Source organism: Neovison vison, chromosome X (genome assembly GCF_020171115.1).
Source record: "Neovison vison isolate M4711 chromosome X, ASM_NN_V1, whole genome shotgun sequence".
NCBI classification, from domain to species: domain Eukaryota; kingdom Metazoa; phylum Chordata; class Mammalia; order Carnivora; family Mustelidae; genus Neogale; species Neogale vison.
This window is the reverse complement of record NC_058105.1, coordinates 4,304,073-4,321,100: the sequence shown is the minus strand read 5'-3', so window position 1 is coordinate 4,321,100 and position 17,028 is coordinate 4,304,073. Positions and strand designations below refer to the sequence as shown.

Genomic DNA, 17,028 nt, shown 5'->3' with positions numbered 1-17,028 from the left:
ATGGGATATTTCCCAGTTAATTTTGCCCCATATGCTCATTCCCTGTTATATACTGGGGATTATTTTAAAACAAATAACTTGTTGGTGGGAATGGATAGAAGAAAGACCACACATTAAAAACAAAACAAAAAGAAAAACAAAACAACAACCTAGCTCTGCAGCCAATTCCCCTGCTTGTGTTTTGTACCTGGCAACATAACCTCGTGACTTCTTCTGACTAGTTTTATGCCTTGCTACTCTGAAATGGGTATCACTGTCCTTGTTTCATAGACAAAAAAGCCAAGACTGAGGGCTTGAGAAACTTGCCCAATTCACATAGCTAGAGGTGACAGGGTTGAAATTTGAATGTGGCTTTACCATTTTCCAAAACCATTTTTTTTCCTGCTATGCCAGAGGTCTCAGTTTGGGGTAAAGGGACTCCCTGTAGGCTGTACAGGTAGTCTTCAAGAAATCTAAGCAATCATATATATACGTGTTTGGACTTGTCCAATCGGGGAAAGGAACTGGAGGTTTCATCAGCTTCTCAGAAAGGTCTAAGGCTCCTGGAGATAATGAACCCCAGCACTTCATAGAACTTGGTGTAGATGGTGACACTTCCCCAGAACTATCCTCGATCTGCAAGCCAATTTGCCCCCTCTCCATTCTCTGGGCTCCTGGAACCCTGGTATTTGGTCTCATTCTGTGGTTATTTGTGTGAATATCTTAGTTGCCCTGCTAGAGTTAAGTTTTTTGAATGTAGTGTGCAATCTTGTCCAACTCTGTCTCCCCCAAAGCCCCAGCACCGTACTCTGCACATCAGGGGTGTTAGACAAGGTCAAACAAGGCTGCTTCAGTGACTGGCTGCTCCTTACCCAAACTCTATTTACTTCTACTCTTCATCTTTGGTCATCTAATTCCCCTCACCTAGAGGACTCCCCTCCTCAAGCCCTAGCCTTGTTAGCTGGTCAATCTCAGGGTCTTCATCTTCAAGAAAGGCCTGTTCCTAAAATACCCTCTGTTTGTCCCTTGTTACCCCACCAGAGACGTGTTTTCTTGTGACTATTTTCTGCTTGCCACGGACACACTATGGACTCTTTACTTCTTCCATGGATTCATTTACTTATTCAGCACATGTTTAATGAGCACCTATTCTGTGCCAAGCATCTGACTGGAATTGGCAAAAACCCAGTCATCTCTTCTAACATTTTTGAGTCCTCCATAAAGACTGAAACTACATTATGCATGGAGATGTGCTCACTATATAATGAATGATTGAATAACAATCAATGTTACCTGGAGATTTCTTTTGTTCTTCATAACGGCTCAGAGGAGGCTAGTTCTAGGCCTCCCATCTTTAGAAACATTGATTTTCTTTGAAACTAGTATGCTTATTCAGAATTATAGGGTTTATTAAGCTTAAAAAGTACTTTCTAATTAACTTATATAGTTGAGAAAATAATTGCTTTCATATTTATATTTGAAATCAAGAGTCACATAAATGGCACTAAGAGGCTTCAAATAAACTAAAGTAAGTGCCTCCTTGCCTGGGGAATGGAGAGTTCAAAGCTTATAATTCAGAAAGCTACAACCTTGCGATTTTACATACCTGGAAAGGGAGGGGGACAGGGATGATGATAGAGACTTTTTCTAAGGAGAACTAAACAGCATAAGAAAAAGCAGCATGGGCTGATCTAAATGAAGGGTATTTAGATCAGCAAGGTACACAGGTAGGGACACTTCAATTTGGCGTGACTAAGGTCTCAGCTGTCCTGGATGTTACTCAACCAACTGAGGAAATGAAGCCATATATCTGGGATGTCATTCTGTCAGTGGCCTCCCAGTTTCCAAGATTTTTTTCTAAATACTACATAAATGAATAATTAAAGAGGCAATTGAAAATAAATATTGAGAGTTTTCCTAAACCATGTTCTCAAGGCATTTTTATCCCATTTAAATTTTAAAGGTAATTATATTGCCTACTGCCAAGAAAGTTAACACTAATTATTGGAATAAATAATGCTGTACAGATTAAATAGGACTGCAAAGACAAAAATGCCTAATGGCATATTCAAAACAGGACTCACAACACTATTATTTCTAACTCTAAGTACTATATCCTCTTGACGTATGAAGACACTATTTTTAAGCTTCTGTTAGTAAAATCTTTTTTTCCCCATGCCACTTTGACTTTACTATCAGATTGCCACTAAAAAAATTATAGTAATCTTTTCCCAGCAGTGACGAAGTATAATTTTTGCTTATTTTATTATATGGCTTTTATGTGTTATATTGTTATATAACCATTTGAAAAGAAATATATTTATGTCTATCTATAGAAATCACATAATAAATTATGTTGCAATTAAAATCCACAAACTAAGTGTTACATTTCATTGGTAATTTCTTCCCAACTCATTATACATTTTGCTGTCTCAAAGCTTTAATAAAGAACACATGGACATTTTGAATAGGATTAGGACTAACTCTATTTAAGGGCTAAACAGTGCTGAAGCAAATGGAGAGTATTTGTTTTGTTTTGGTTTTGGTTTTGGTTTTGGTTTTTTTGTGTGTATATGTGTGTGTATGTGTGTGTGTGTGTGTGTGTGTGTGTGTGTGTAGAAGGCATTGGCCTTCAATCTTTCAAACTTCCCAAACTCTACAGGCAAATTCCAAGAAGATTCAATAACACACTGTAATTGCAATTTCCTTTCTTTTCCTCCCAGAAGGTAAAAAGAACATATTTATGTGGTAGGGATGCTTTTTCCTTCATAAGTCAAAATACAGAAACTAGATGTTATTTTTTTCACATAGTAATATATTTGCTGCAACACCCTATGAAGGAACTTTAATCTGTATCTTTGAATAGTGGAGACTGGCCAAGTTCCATGTTGCACGTGATTATTTTTGGTGCAATTACTCTTCGATGAAGGTTTCACTAATGGCTTACAAGGACTTGCCTATTCTTGAGCAAGGAACTTGAAGCCTAATAGCAGACTGATGCATCTCTTTGAAACCAGTGGAACTGGTTGGCTTTGCAGAGTTCTTCCATCATGAAGGTTCTCTAATTCTAGAAACCATACCATTGCTCTTTAGGCTACAGACGACTTTTTCCTTTAACTTAATGTCCAGAGCTATGAGTCTAGAGTTCAAGGCTCAGCCCTGTAACTGGATACAGTGAGGCCTTTGATGAGAACTTTTCCCACCTGGCTTCTATGTTTGCCACTGCCAAAAAATGAGGCTCTCAGCTCCTGAAGTCTGAGTATAGTAGAATTTCCAAATAAGGAAATAAGTAGGAGTTACAGAGAGAAGGTAAAACAGTTGAGGACAGAAGAAGAGTAGATAAGTAAAATATAGTAAATACATTATGATCTTTTCCTATATTTGAAAAACACATTTCAATCCTGGTAACCATGGAGCACAAACATGTTGTAAACACAATTCTGCTCCTTTCTCTTGCTTCCACCAGAAATTCATGACCTTAACTGAAAAGGCAATGACCATGTCCACCAAATAAAGGTAAGGAAGCAAAGCTTAACAGTTTCTAAGGTAACAATTTATCTAAATAGCCAGTTGCAATAACCGTACTTCAGCTCCACCAAAGTCAAAGGATGTAATTTCTTCCTGAAGATTTTATCATGGCTGGGAGGAGGATAGTGTTGAGTGGAAAGTTACACCAACACTCTCTTGTAAGCACATTCCCTGTGGAGACAGCGTGAGTCTAAAGGGAAAAAATCAGGAAAAATCATAGCAGAGTCCACAGTTATCATTACAAGAGAAATTCAATGAAATTTGTTCATTTAATTTTCAAAAATTATAGCATACAAAACAATGTGGTATTTCATATACTCCATGACTTACAGAAAATTGTCACTTTCAATTCTGTGATTTCTATGAAAGTATTCAGCATAGTTTCCCATGTTCCCCGAAGTACTAGCATTTTTCTGAGATAAGATATTAATTTTTAAGTGAAGAACCAAAAAAGTCATTTATAGGGGCACCTGGATGGCTCAGTGGGTTAAAGCCTCTAACTTCGGCTCAGGTCACAGTCCCAGGGTCCTGGGATTGAGCCCCGCATTGGGCTCCCTGCTCAGTAGGGAGCCTGCTTCCTCCTCTCTCTATCTCTGCCTGCCTACTTGCACAGACTACTTGTAATCTGTCTGTCAAACAAATAAAATTTTTTAAAAAAGTCATTTATAGATAATAGATCATTAAAGCATGAGAAAATAATCATGATTTTTTGTACAAAGACTTGCACAAAAAGCACTGTGCAAACATTAATCAAATATCATGACATTCAAAGCCTATAATATCATGACAACATAACAATAAAAGAGATAGAAGAAACTTACTTGCTTTGTGAGGATTTGGGTATCAAAATAAAGAATCTTGGGTCATGGTGTCCCTATCCACTGACTGCCCAAGCTAGAAACCTCAAAGTCATTTTAGAACCTCTCTGCCAGCTTTCTCTCAATGATCCATCTAACTGATCCCTGAATCTCATCAAATCAACCTTAAAAATCAACAAAATGGCCCTAATTCAAATTTCTGGCATTTCTGGCCTGGAACATTTTAATAGCTTGCTCAGTGCTCTTTTCTGCCTAAAATCTCACCAGCCCTATCATGCCTGCTACTCCCTTCCTGCAATCCTGGCCAATACCTCCTCTGGCATAACTTATCTAAAACACCATCTGCCATGCTTAGAGCATTAAAAGGCTCTTCAAAACCTAGGGCTGACACTAAGACCCCAATCCTCCCAACCAATCTTCTACCCAAACTCCCCAAACAGAGTGGATTATTTTGCCTCTCAGGAATCGCCAGTCCCATTTACAGCCTGATGTAGGCTGACATTGTAGGAAATGTTCTTACCACCACTTCACCAAGACAACTTCCAATCATGCTTCAAGAGCCAGCACACCAGTTTCAACCTTCTTGAAAAGGCTTTCCTGAGCACTTCAGACAGTCTTAACCATTCTCTCCACTCCCAAAGAATACTCAACAACCATCTATTATATTTCACTGTGATTTTTCTGTTTTTGTGTCCATATCCCCCTGACTTAAACTTCTTAAGATCAGGCAACATGTCTTCACCATCTCGGCCTTCAAGGTCCTGGCATAGCACCCAGCACACAATGGGTACTCAATAAAAGTCTGTCGAATCATTGAATGAATAAAACAAACATAAAATAAAATATCTTATAGATATTTTAACAGACCTTTCCAATGATGTAGATGACAATATTTTCAGATTTAACATATCACAGTTCATAATATCAGACTCAATGTGAACAACTCAAAATATTACACTTTTTTTTTAATGTCCTTCTTGAGCCAAATGTGCTCACATATCCAACAAGACCATTTCCTTTGAGATTTATAATAGGTGGATTGTGGATTCAAATTGAATTCTCTAACATGGATCCTCTTTACCCATTAATCTTGCCTGGGAGGATGTTAGATTTATTCATCATCCTGAAGATCTGAAGTTCACATTTGTTCAAGAAAATCAAGCAGAGCTGCAGAGAGACTCTGTGTGGGTATGCTTGGTGAGACCCTACTCAGCATAAGCATCCTGGTCTGCATCTTTAGTGGGTCCCTGGGAGGGCATTTCTGGGTATCCCAGAGGAGGCCAGCTTCATTGGTAAATTTGCCTGAATTAGATGCTGACAGGCAAAGGGAGGTCCAACAGCAGGTTTGCTCTAAAGCCAGCACCATTTCCTTAAAAGCAGCTTCAGGAGTCATTGTTCACCTGTGTAATCTATGTGAATGGTGACTCCCGAGACTGTACAAGATGGCAGCTGCCTTGGCCACCCCCGACCTCATTAATAAAATTATGACACAGATGTAAGAATTCTTCTACGGTACATACTTCAAGCAGAGAGCTATTGTGGCATCCCTCCATCACAGGAGCATGGCCCTTGAAACTCCACCAACTTCTAAGGCTTTATTTCAGTTCGTTTGATCTGGCTAAGATCTCTCCCCCTTCTTGCCATCAACCCACATATATTAATTTTTTGAAGCCTTAGCTCAATTTCATTTCATCTTTAAAGCCTGGAGGAGACAGATCCTTTCTCCAAGCAGCTCTTCAGAGCCTAGATACTACCCTAGAAGTCCACTGGCTTCTCAGGCCTCCCTGGGAAATATGTGTACAAATGCCCCACCCCCACATATCAGCCCCAAAGAGCCCATGCAGACTGCCACAGAACATTGGTCCTTTTGTCCCACTGAAGACAAAGTCTCAGACTGCAGGATGACTTGCTTTTCCTGGGATCTAAAACAAAACAAAACAAAAACAAAAAAACAACCCTATAACCCCACACCCAAGTCAAATCCATACTTCAGTGCCCCAGAAACACAGGCACTCCCATTCTAAGACAGCAAAAGACAAATCATCATCACCTCATGAGTTACCAAGGAAAAAGAACCCTCCTGAATGAAGTGTAGTGTGAAAGGTATTTCTGATTCTGCATGCAGAGCCTTCTTATCCACCTGTATAAGACCTAAGGAAGCCTCTACTCCAGGGGCCAGCTCTACCTTGACTACTGACATCTCTCCTGTCTCTAGGATCCTGCCCTCTACCTGCTGAAGGGCCGACCTTTCTCCCTTCTCTGCTCAAAGCCATCTTCCTGTTGATGACACACAAAGGATACCAAATGTATCTTACTTTCTGAGGCTTTGTCTAGATCTGGTCCAGGGGTCAGCATACTATGTTCTCTAAGTTGATCCAGCCCACTGCTTGGTTTTGTATGGCTCATAAGCTAATGTATGGCTCCAAGATGGCTGAAAGAAATCAAAAGAACATCTCACGACCCATGGGAATACATGGTATTGGAGTTTTGGTATTCAAATGTAAGTTTACTGGCACACAACCATGCCCATTCATTCAGGTACCACCTCTGGCTGTTCTCACATGACAGTGGCAGAGTGGAGTACCTGCCACTGGCTGGATGGCCCACACAATGGAAAATATTTATTTCACAGAATAAGCCTGACCACCTAAGCTCTCCTTCATAATTGAGTCCATTGCATTGACAAATTCTTTCTTCTCTATTACTTAATCAGAAAAAAAAATACACCTTTATTCTTACTATTCTAAAATATTTTTAAAAATCACTTTTCCACAGTTGTACTTTAATCATTTATCCACAAAAATGATCTCACTAATAGGCACAGTCAAGGTGAAGAGCTTAGAGAACTAGGCTCCGAACCTGAAGTGGTTTCTGAGATGGGGTAGTTCTCAGCTTCCGCTGTACCAGCTTGGGTTTTTCACAATGAACACTGCCTGGCCTCCCTCTATTCCTGGTCTGGGAAGGGAAGGAATGACCCCTCTCATAGTGGGTTGAGTAGTGGCCCCCAAAACTCATGTCTACCCAGAACCTCAGAGTGTGGCTGTTTGGAAATCTGGTCTTTGCAGACATGAAATTGTCTTGGATATTGAGTGGGCCCTAAATCTGATGACCCATGTCTTTATAAGAAGTGGAGAAGAGGAGAGGACACAGAGAGACCTACAAAGGAGAAGATGGGTGATTGGAAAGACAGTGATGGTAGTGATGCTGCTATAAGCCAAGGGTCACCTGGAAGCTAGAAGAGGCAAGGAAAGATTTGCCTGTAGAGCAAGTGGAGGCAGTTCAGCTCTGCCTTCACCTTTGTGGATCTCTAGCCTCCATAACCATGAGAGAACATACTTCTGTTATTTTAAGCCATCCAGTTTATGATACTTTGTTAGGGCATCTACAGAAAGCTAATATATCATCCATTTCCAGAGTCTTATACATTTTTCAAAGACCTTTCAGAGCTATATAGCTCGCTTAAGCTCACAGTGACTTTCTGCGCAGGCATCCATGGATAACCTGCATTCTTAGGCAGACATCCAGGGAGACTCACCCTCTTAGTACCTACAAATACAAGCCAGGGATCCTGTCTGTCCTTTGTTAACTACTCTTGCAATTTGATGATCTATAAACTTTTTCCATCAGTCTACTTGGTGCGGGTGGGGGAGGGTAGTCAAACACTTGAGAGAAGTCTTACTGTACCTTCTACAGCAATCATGTTCATGCCTGCTTTTTACTGACCTCTCATTCACATGTCAGGTTTAGTTCCACAGTGGTTGAGTTTCAGTCCCAGAAATCCAAATTTGAGCTATGCTGTCTGAGCGCTCTGCTAAAGTCATCTTACCAAATAGGCAAAAACTCAGAAAATTTATGAACCAAGAAAAGATCCTCTAACAAGTTGTGTCATATGTTACTCATTTAGGAATATTGCAAAAACACTACTTCTCACCATATTTGCAAATGAAAAACACATGACTGTAACCTGTAATACCACAAGAAAAATTGCTCTTTTGGTATGCTTGGCCTCAGACTTTTGAAATATGAATCCAGCAAGAGAATTTCAGCTTAAGCTAGATTCAGCCCGTTATTCTCTTGCCCCTTACGTGCCAGCAGAGAAGCTACTTTGAGAAAATTAACCCATACATATACAGTAGCATCCTGGGCACCAAATGCCATCAAGGAAATGGCACCGAAGACCTGGCTTCTAGTCCCTGGAGAGTCCCTTGCTCGCTGTGTGACTTTATACAAAAAACTCTAAGTCTCTCTCAGACTACACTTCTGATCTATGAAAAGGGAATAATGATAATCCTGGACTCTCTTAGAATAGTATCCAAATAAGATGGCTACAGGGAGGGGAAAAGGGGAAGATGTTGGTCAAGCAGTACAAAGTTCCAGTTACACAAGATAACTAAGTTCTAGAGATCTATAGTACAGCATGGTGACTATGGTTAGCAATACTGTATTGTATACTTGAAATTGGCAAAGAGAGTAAAACTTAAGTGTTCTCACCACATACTCCAAAAACAGCAGCTATATGAGGTGATGGATATGTTAATTTGTTTGATCATAGAAATGATTTCACAATTTTCATGTATATCAAAACATCTTGAATACCTCAAACATACACAATTATTACTTGTCAATCACATCTCAATACAGGTGGGGGAAAATAAGATGATGTATGTGAAAGCATTTGTAAATTATAAAGTAGAAAAGGGAGAGGTTTTTATTATAGTCACTTATATTATAAACTCCATTTGGTAATCAAAGCATGGTACTTCTTAAAAAGATAGTTAATTAAAGATTATTTGTTTTCACATCAATTAAAAAAATACTAAAGAGACTTACAAGAGCCATAATGAGTTTATAACTCCTCTCTAAAGCCCTTTGCATTCACTATTTGGGTTGAATCAATATGGTTATCTACTTGCCAATTTTTCTTATTCTTTAACACAGAATGTGAGCAGCCTGTTTTTATGACTGGCTCAGAATGTACTAAGCTAATCGATATATCCAGTGATAACAGGATGATTTGGAACACACGTAACAAAAGCTTATCACTTTACTGCATGCTGAATCTGTCAAAATATTTTCTGAAAATTAATGTGAAAATAGAAGTTCTCCATCTTTCATGATGTGAGTGGGTGGCGACAAAGGGATTAGCAGGCTATTTCCTGAGTTCACAGCTTGGTGTTTTCCAGTGAAGTATAGCAGATAACTGTTTATCTTTTTAAAAAAAAAAAATGAGTTGAATCTGGGCCGAACTAGTATCCAATCCCCAAAGAGGATCCAATTCTAGTTTCCCCTTAGTTATCTAGTCTTAAAATTTCCCCAGCTGTTCTGAGGGATGACAGTAAGGGGATGGTGCAGACAGAGATCACATCCCTCCACGCTGTCCCCAGAATCCTGGTGGGGTCTGGATGACAAGGGGATGACTTCACAAACAAGGCAGGTTTGGGCCCATCACAAAGGCCCATCACAAAGGATTAGCTCACCCTGGAAGAAACCACATTTGTGAGCTAGTGTGAAGTCCCCACGAAACAAGAGCCAAAATCACTCTCAAGTTCACAGAGCAAGTAAAGGCCAGATTTGGAAACCACAGCTCAGTAGGACCTCATCTAAACCCTGTTTGCTACTATAGCATGTGCTTCTTCACATAAAATTGGTTTTCAGCTCTCTTCTAAAGATGCACCGAAATGATGAATACATAGTGATGTTTTAAAATGTGTGATTTATAAAGAGGACTAAAATTTGCATGGTGTAGGAATTAAAGGGTTTTAGTTTTTCCTTGTGGAATAAAAATAAGTCAATCTTTTGGCTTCTTTCCAACCAAAAGAATGCTCAAAGTGACAAGGGATTTAAAATCACAGAACACCAAGAAATAGCAGATATTGTTCCAGAATGCCAAGGGCAAGAATCACTCACATACAGCCTTAGAAAAGAAAATACAGATGCTACAGAACAGAACTTGAGGAAATGAGAAGGAAAAAAAAAACCCAAAACAAAACATAACTGGGGATCTTCAAGATCTTTCCTAAGCCCAAGCTGAGCTCTAGACCTCAGTTGGCCTAGTGCTGATGAGCAAATGGAGGGCAGGGGACAGTGCGGAGTGGGGGCACCAAGGAAGGAAAACATGGCTGAGAACCATAAAGAGCCTTGGGAAAGCATGGAGAGGAAAAGCTGATGTCTCCAGAGCAAGACACCCTTACTAATCATGCAGCACCTCTGACCTCACCATCGCAAACAACACAAGGCTCCATGATCTATCTGCATTCCCGGCCTTCCCTTCTCAGAGGAAATATGTGCTAAGGTCAAGGCCTCTGGGGCACCCTCAAAGGGGGAGGACTTCCAGAGGTATATTCATTCATTTTGCGGTGAGAATAAGACCTGTCCTAGCTTCGGACTGGATACTAGTTCACTTCTGTAAGAATGAGCCAAAAAATTAAATAAACTCATGAGGTACATCAAATGGAAAATGATCATCCCGGTTGCACACAGCAGCTGGTGATCCACCATTCTTTGAAGGAGCTGCCTGGGTATACTCAGCACACAAATGCTAAGTTCCCAGCATTCTCTGCAGTTCTCACGCAAGGGACTTGAGCTTCCTATCTACCTCATAATAAATAAAGCTAATTATACCCATGGTGTTCACTGCATAGGATACAAACCAAAACAGGCACAGTCACAAATGTGGGCCATAACTTTTTAGCTGGTTGACAAAGCCAGTCACTAAAATCAGTTAAAGCCAGATCCCATCATTCGTATCAGTTCCATTAAACTCTTCTAAGAGCCTCCTAATGTTGAGGTGTTCAGAGCCTTGGAATAACCTTAGGTCACAGCCAAGAGCAGCTTGTAAGGCAAATAATCCTTTATGGTGATAGCATTCTACACATTAGTACTGTACTTATGAAAGATTATTGACCTAGGATGGAAATACTACCTGTCATCAATCCTTTCATTTCCATGCAATTATTTACTTCTCAAACCAGGCTACTGATGAATTGCACCCAAATGCAAAGCTAGCCACACCAAAACATTTTATCCTAATGAGAAACGTAAGCAAAAACATATATCACGAAATCACATATAAATCTGCATTTATTAGCAAATTCATTTCCTAATAAAATACCATCTGCAAGCTACCCCAGTTTCCATTTGATGTATATCAATCTTTTACTGTTTTCAGATGCAGTTCCCAGAAAATTCTCCTAAGTTCAACTGCAGAACATATCAGTCTTTTTTGGTGGGTTGGGGATGGGGAGTTGCCTGGAATGTTAGTAAATTCTGTAAAACTGAGTCTTTAAACAAATTATTTTGTTCCAAAATCATGCTTCAATTGAAATGCTGACCTTTTGCAATAAAGTTGCTTAGACTCCTAGAATCCTTATCATTGATAGAGAAATCCTAAGAGCCAAGGGACTATTTCAAGGATGGACTGAAATTAAAATTTCCCCACTGTATACACGACCATAGACACACAAGCAAACGTACACACACACAGGCTCATTCCATTTCAGTAATAGTTTTTGTCCCTCAACTCACAAGTATATTCCTATCTGTTTATTTGTATATTATAGAATGCTGTGTTTTCTGCTGTTCAAACCCCCACCCACCCCACTTTGCCCCTGTGCTCCCAAAAGCACTTCACTAATACATGGAACAACCTCTTTTCCTAGATCCAGGGACAGAGTGGGGAATACTCACAGGGACCCTGTGACTGCTCTCTGGACAAACCCTTTTAGCAGTAACTCCAAGGAATAATGCTACCACTCATCAATGATGGCTACTTTGACTGGAGACCCAGATCCCAATGACTGAACCTCTTGGCACCAAAGACTAGGGCTGAATTCTCATGCTGAGTGCTTTTGAAAAGTGCATCCAGATTTGATAAGGTGAATTTTCAGACTTGTCGGAGTTTCAGCCACATAAACTCTATTAGGTACAAAGCTCCATAATGTTCCACCCTGTCTATATTTATGCCCATGTTTGAATTTACACCCTTGTAAGCTCCCGGGCAGGCTGTTGGACCTCTTTTCTTTTGTCCTATCCTCAGTTTTCCCACTACTCTTTTAGCCAGTATGTCCTCCTGACTTTAGGGCCCTAAGCCTCTGTCTCACCCCTTTTACAAATCCTTCCTTGAGACCTAGGTTTTAAAATAGGTATCTTCTCCACTGATCTCTCATCATCACTTTATTGGACCTCACCCATTTTTCATACAAGGCTCTACCAAAATCTATTTGTACCATCACCAAAGGCTGAGTGCACATAGCAGCTCCTCGGATCATCATCTCCAGAGCTGAAGACAGCTCAGACTCTCTTTGGAAATGCCCCTCTCATTGGTGTGCCAAAGCACTGAGGGGGAAAAAAAAGCATGAAGTCATTTCTGAGTCTGGGTCAGCCATGTTGTGAATGTACAAGAGAGAGGATTATAATGGAGTGAATCTCACTGGGTCTGTGACCTGTCACTTGGCTAATGAGGTATGGACACAAGCTGATGGACCTCTTGATGTGCCAGTGCCATTCCCAGACCAGCCCTGAGTGATGGCACTGCCATAGATAGCAGGGCAAGCAAAGGGACAAGAAGCCTCTCATTATACTCCTCTCTTGAGGCAGGCTTCTGTTTGGATTTTAAGCATTATGATTCCATATGAAGTCATCCCCTAGAAATTAGGATGAGGATTTCCAAACAACTGTGTAGTAGCAGAGCAGAGTAAGACATAGGCAGACAGGGTACCATTCAAGAGATAAAACTGATGATGGATTTTCTAGTATTTGCTTCCCTTGGTTTGTGTTAGTTGATTAATGCCATAGCTTAGAAAATGTACTTGAGTAACCATTTCTGAAATTCATTCATTCAACAAACATTTATTAAGTATCTACTATGTGCCAGGCATTTGTTAGGCGCTCGGGATACAGAGAGGAAGGAGACGACCCTTGCTTTCCAGGAGTTCACAGTCTAATAGAGGAGATAGACACATGAAATGAGTGACTACAGTACATGAAGTAAAGTGCTAGTCAAGGTGTACGTAAAGTGTTAGAGGAGCCCAGAGGAAGCAGGCTACAGTAAGCCTGTGGAGTCAAGGAAGCTTTCACAGAGAAAGAACAATCAAGCAGATTTGAAGAAGGAACAGGATTTCACCAGAAGACAAGGGAGGGTAGGGAAAGACATTTTAGGCTGAGAGAATGGCAGGCACAAAAGCAAGGAAGTGTGATAACGCATGACATGACAGGGAACCACAGGTAGCTCCACGATGCTGAGACTTTGTCTGCATGTAAAGACATGGTAAAATGGGAAGTCAGAGAAGGAGCATGGAGTCAGAGTGAAGAGCTTTGTATGTGGAACTAAGAAATCTGGACCTTGTCCTGGAAGCAATGAGAAGGTACAAAAGAATCGAAAGCAGGGAGTGACATGGCTGGATGTGCCCATCAAGTCAGCCCAGATGGAGGATGGTTTGGAAGAGAGGTGAGACCAGAGGGAAGGAGAGCAGTGAGAAGGGGCAGTCACAGGGGCCCATGGGGACTCTGAAGGCAGGGAGGGTAAAGAGGTGACAGGCTGGAGAGATACTTAGGAGGAAGCTTGATAAGACTTGATGAATGATGATACAAGAAGCAAAACCGCCTCAGGGTTGAAACAATATGAAAAGCATGCATTCCAAAAATATAATCCACAGCCCCACTCCTCCTTCCCACTTCACGGTCCCATTGTCCTCTGCAATCACCGCGTGTGCTGAATACGAGTAATGAATAATGGCGCAAGAGCCAGAGGTGCACATGGTCAGACTTCTCTAATTCAGACCCCACTAACTTGGAATCTGCGACAATTCACATTGACTGTCTGGGCCTCCTATTGAGCAAAAATTTCAAACTACTTTCTTCCTCTACATCTTTTCAAGCCTTCAGGCACCAGTAACAGGAATCCAATCTAAAAGAAGTAGCTTCTTCCAATCAAGTGCTGGAGGTACTGTAGGCAGCCGCTTACATGGTGGCATCTGAGGGGCACCCAGTACATGTCCCCCACCCAGAAGCCACAAGGCCTGGGATCCAATCATTAGTGATTCATTCCTTTGGGAGAGGCTTGGGTCCCTCCAACTTTTCTTTTATAAGGCAATGATTCCAGAGATGGGTAGGACATTTAATCATTCTAAACCCAGGGGGATTGTGGTTGAGCACAGTGCCTTTGGCTTTGACAGAAGGGATCAAGGTAGTGTAAGAGGGCTATGGAGGTACATGTGGAAGACAGTGGTGCAGAAGGGAAGACTGAGGGACATGGAAGATAACATTAGGATCTTGCCAAGGAATGGCCTCATAACACTCAAGAAACCAAGATTCTTAAAGAATGCCTTCACTTCTGATGCCAGCAAATCACACTTTTACATTCTTGTACCTTAAGGAGCTTCTGCGTTTTATGCTTATGAAATGCTATTTGCTAGTGAAGGCCTATGGTGACTCCCAATCTTTTCGTGGACCTCACACTGCTTACAACTGATTACAATATCCAGTGTTATTAATTTGTACATATAACTGCAAGTGTGCTCTCTGAAACTCTTTTGTAAGTGCAACTTTTCACTCACTCAGACTGACCTTGTATTTGGCCATTCCACATTATGGAGATTTAACTGTATTTGCAGAATGGTAATCACTCAAGTCACAAGCAACAGAAGATTGGGACATAGACTGACCTTGAAGAGTCTCATTTCTGGCTCAAGAAGGTAAATAAGAGCTGCTTGTCAATACTTGACCATAGAAGTTAGAGCAGTGAACTAAAAAAAAGGGGGGGTAGGGGAAAGAAACAAACAAACAAAAACAAAACTTTAAAAATTACTTACTTCACTTGTTTGGAGAATCGTGAACTTTGGCAGTTTAGGCTTTGAACTGGCTGCACTGGGTTTTCCGTCCAAGAGTGATCCAAATGACAGATTCCCAAAGCTGTTCTCAAATTCAATGGAAGGTTTCAGTGTTGGAGGGACGTCTGGTGCCTGATCCTGGCCATCCATGGGTCTGACATATGCAGTTGGCTTTTGCTGCCCCATGTTTGTTTTGCAGTAAAGCCCTGGTGGAAAGTTCTGAACTGAAAGGCCACTGCTGGGAGCTAACAAAGAGGAGGCAACTAGGGGAGACCCAGGAGCTTGCACTGTAAATTCAGATTCTTCTGATGAGATGGACTGAAAGATTTCTTTGAATGTATCCCCTGCACTGGACTTGAGACTACTGTCTTCCTTTGCAGACACGTTTGACTCTTCAGTGGCTCCAACCTGGGGTTGTTCAGCTGGGTAGACAAAGAAGTCTTCCAGTCGGGCTAGGGGTTGGTCCTGTGTAGACGGCGGCAGCTTGTTTGGCTGACCACTGGCCTGGTTGGCTGGGACAATGTTAGCGTTATGACTATCACGTGACCAGTCAGATTTTGATTTCCTGTTGCTGTGTATGAGAGTGGAATTCAGTATCACGACGGAAGGTGGAGGCATTGGTGCTGAGGGATGAGTGCTATCCTGGTGAGATGGGAGCATTCGGTTCTTTTGTTCTGGGAAAAAGCTCGGTTCATTTTTGTTGATGGGAGTCTGGGGCACAGAATTCTTTGGGATCCCCACTAGATGATTCTGATTAGAATGGTTAGTTAGCAAATCCTTCATTTCATCATAGTTTCCCAGCGTGTTCTGGACTCGGTTGGCAAGTGCATCCCCTTTGTTTGTCTAAAATAACAAAAAGATGGGGGTGGGAGGAGAGAGAATGAATAGGTTTGTGTTTCCTAATGTTAATGTTTCAAACAGATGTCCTAAGTAGACTAGCATATAGGGTGCTTTAAAATTCTCATGCTGCTATATAATTTCATACTTTCCATGTGCTATGTAAGAAAAAAAAAATCAGTAACACTATTGCAAGAGCCTCTTGGAATGAGCTGTGTGCTTAATGTCTGTATGCTCCCTGGCCTGTCCTTAAATATGTTCATTGGGAGAAAGTTTTAAATTATGTCACTTATAAATTTTATTAGCAATGTAACTTATTTTAGGTCAGATAAGCTGAATGGTTACATTCCATATTGTGATGAACAACTTCAGCTTAGTGATCACTGGAATTGTAATGGAATGTTCAACATATATTTGTTCTTGACATGTCAGCCCTTTATGCCACATTATACCATGAAAAAGGCTTAGCCCATTGGATCAGGAAGTCAGTGAAATTGTGCAATCATGAATATATTGGTTTAGAAAAGCTCAACATCTAATTGAGCTAACATGACTAAAGTGAATCTAATTCTTTTTAATCAAAGGACTCTATAAATTACTAGTGTCTGCCCACATATTCTGGGGCAACTGTGTTTACGTATTGATGACTCATACTTATTTACTTTGAAGTGGTGCAATTGTTCATCAGCACTGACTCAAGCTCTCCTGTGTTTTTTCAATGATTCAGAAAAATTTATTCAAGAATTTTAAGCTATTGCTTACGTAAATGAAAACAAAGCCAGATTTCCAAAGTGATGTTGGCAACTAAATCATTCTATGGACAATCAACAGACCCGGCTATATCATCCCCCATAGGAAATACTAAGCTTGTTAAAAATGGCTGTGCTTGTTCTTCCAATAATTAAGTTGCTGCATGGGTTTCTGTAATACATAAAGCACAGCTTTCATAACTAGAAAATGGTAGATACCTATATACTTAGAAGAAATGACTTTGATAAAGCTCAGCTGTTCATCTTTAAAAGTGACTTTTTATTATTATA

General features: G+C 40.6%; 1 protein-coding gene across 7 annotated transcripts in view; it reads right to left on the bottom strand.

The window, feature by feature from the left end:
* Positions 1-17,028, bottom strand: part of AFF2 (AF4/FMR2 family member 2) — a 465,338-nt gene that overhangs the window by 292,733 nt on the left and 155,577 nt on the right. For all 7 annotated transcript variants that reach the window (XM_044234980.1, XM_044234982.1, XM_044234984.1 and 4 more), the window contains exon 3: positions 15,134-15,994. In XM_044234980.1, the coding sequence (XP_044090915.1) occupies positions 15,134-15,994 (861 nt within the window). The remainder of the gene's footprint in view (positions 1-15,133; positions 15,995-17,028) is intronic.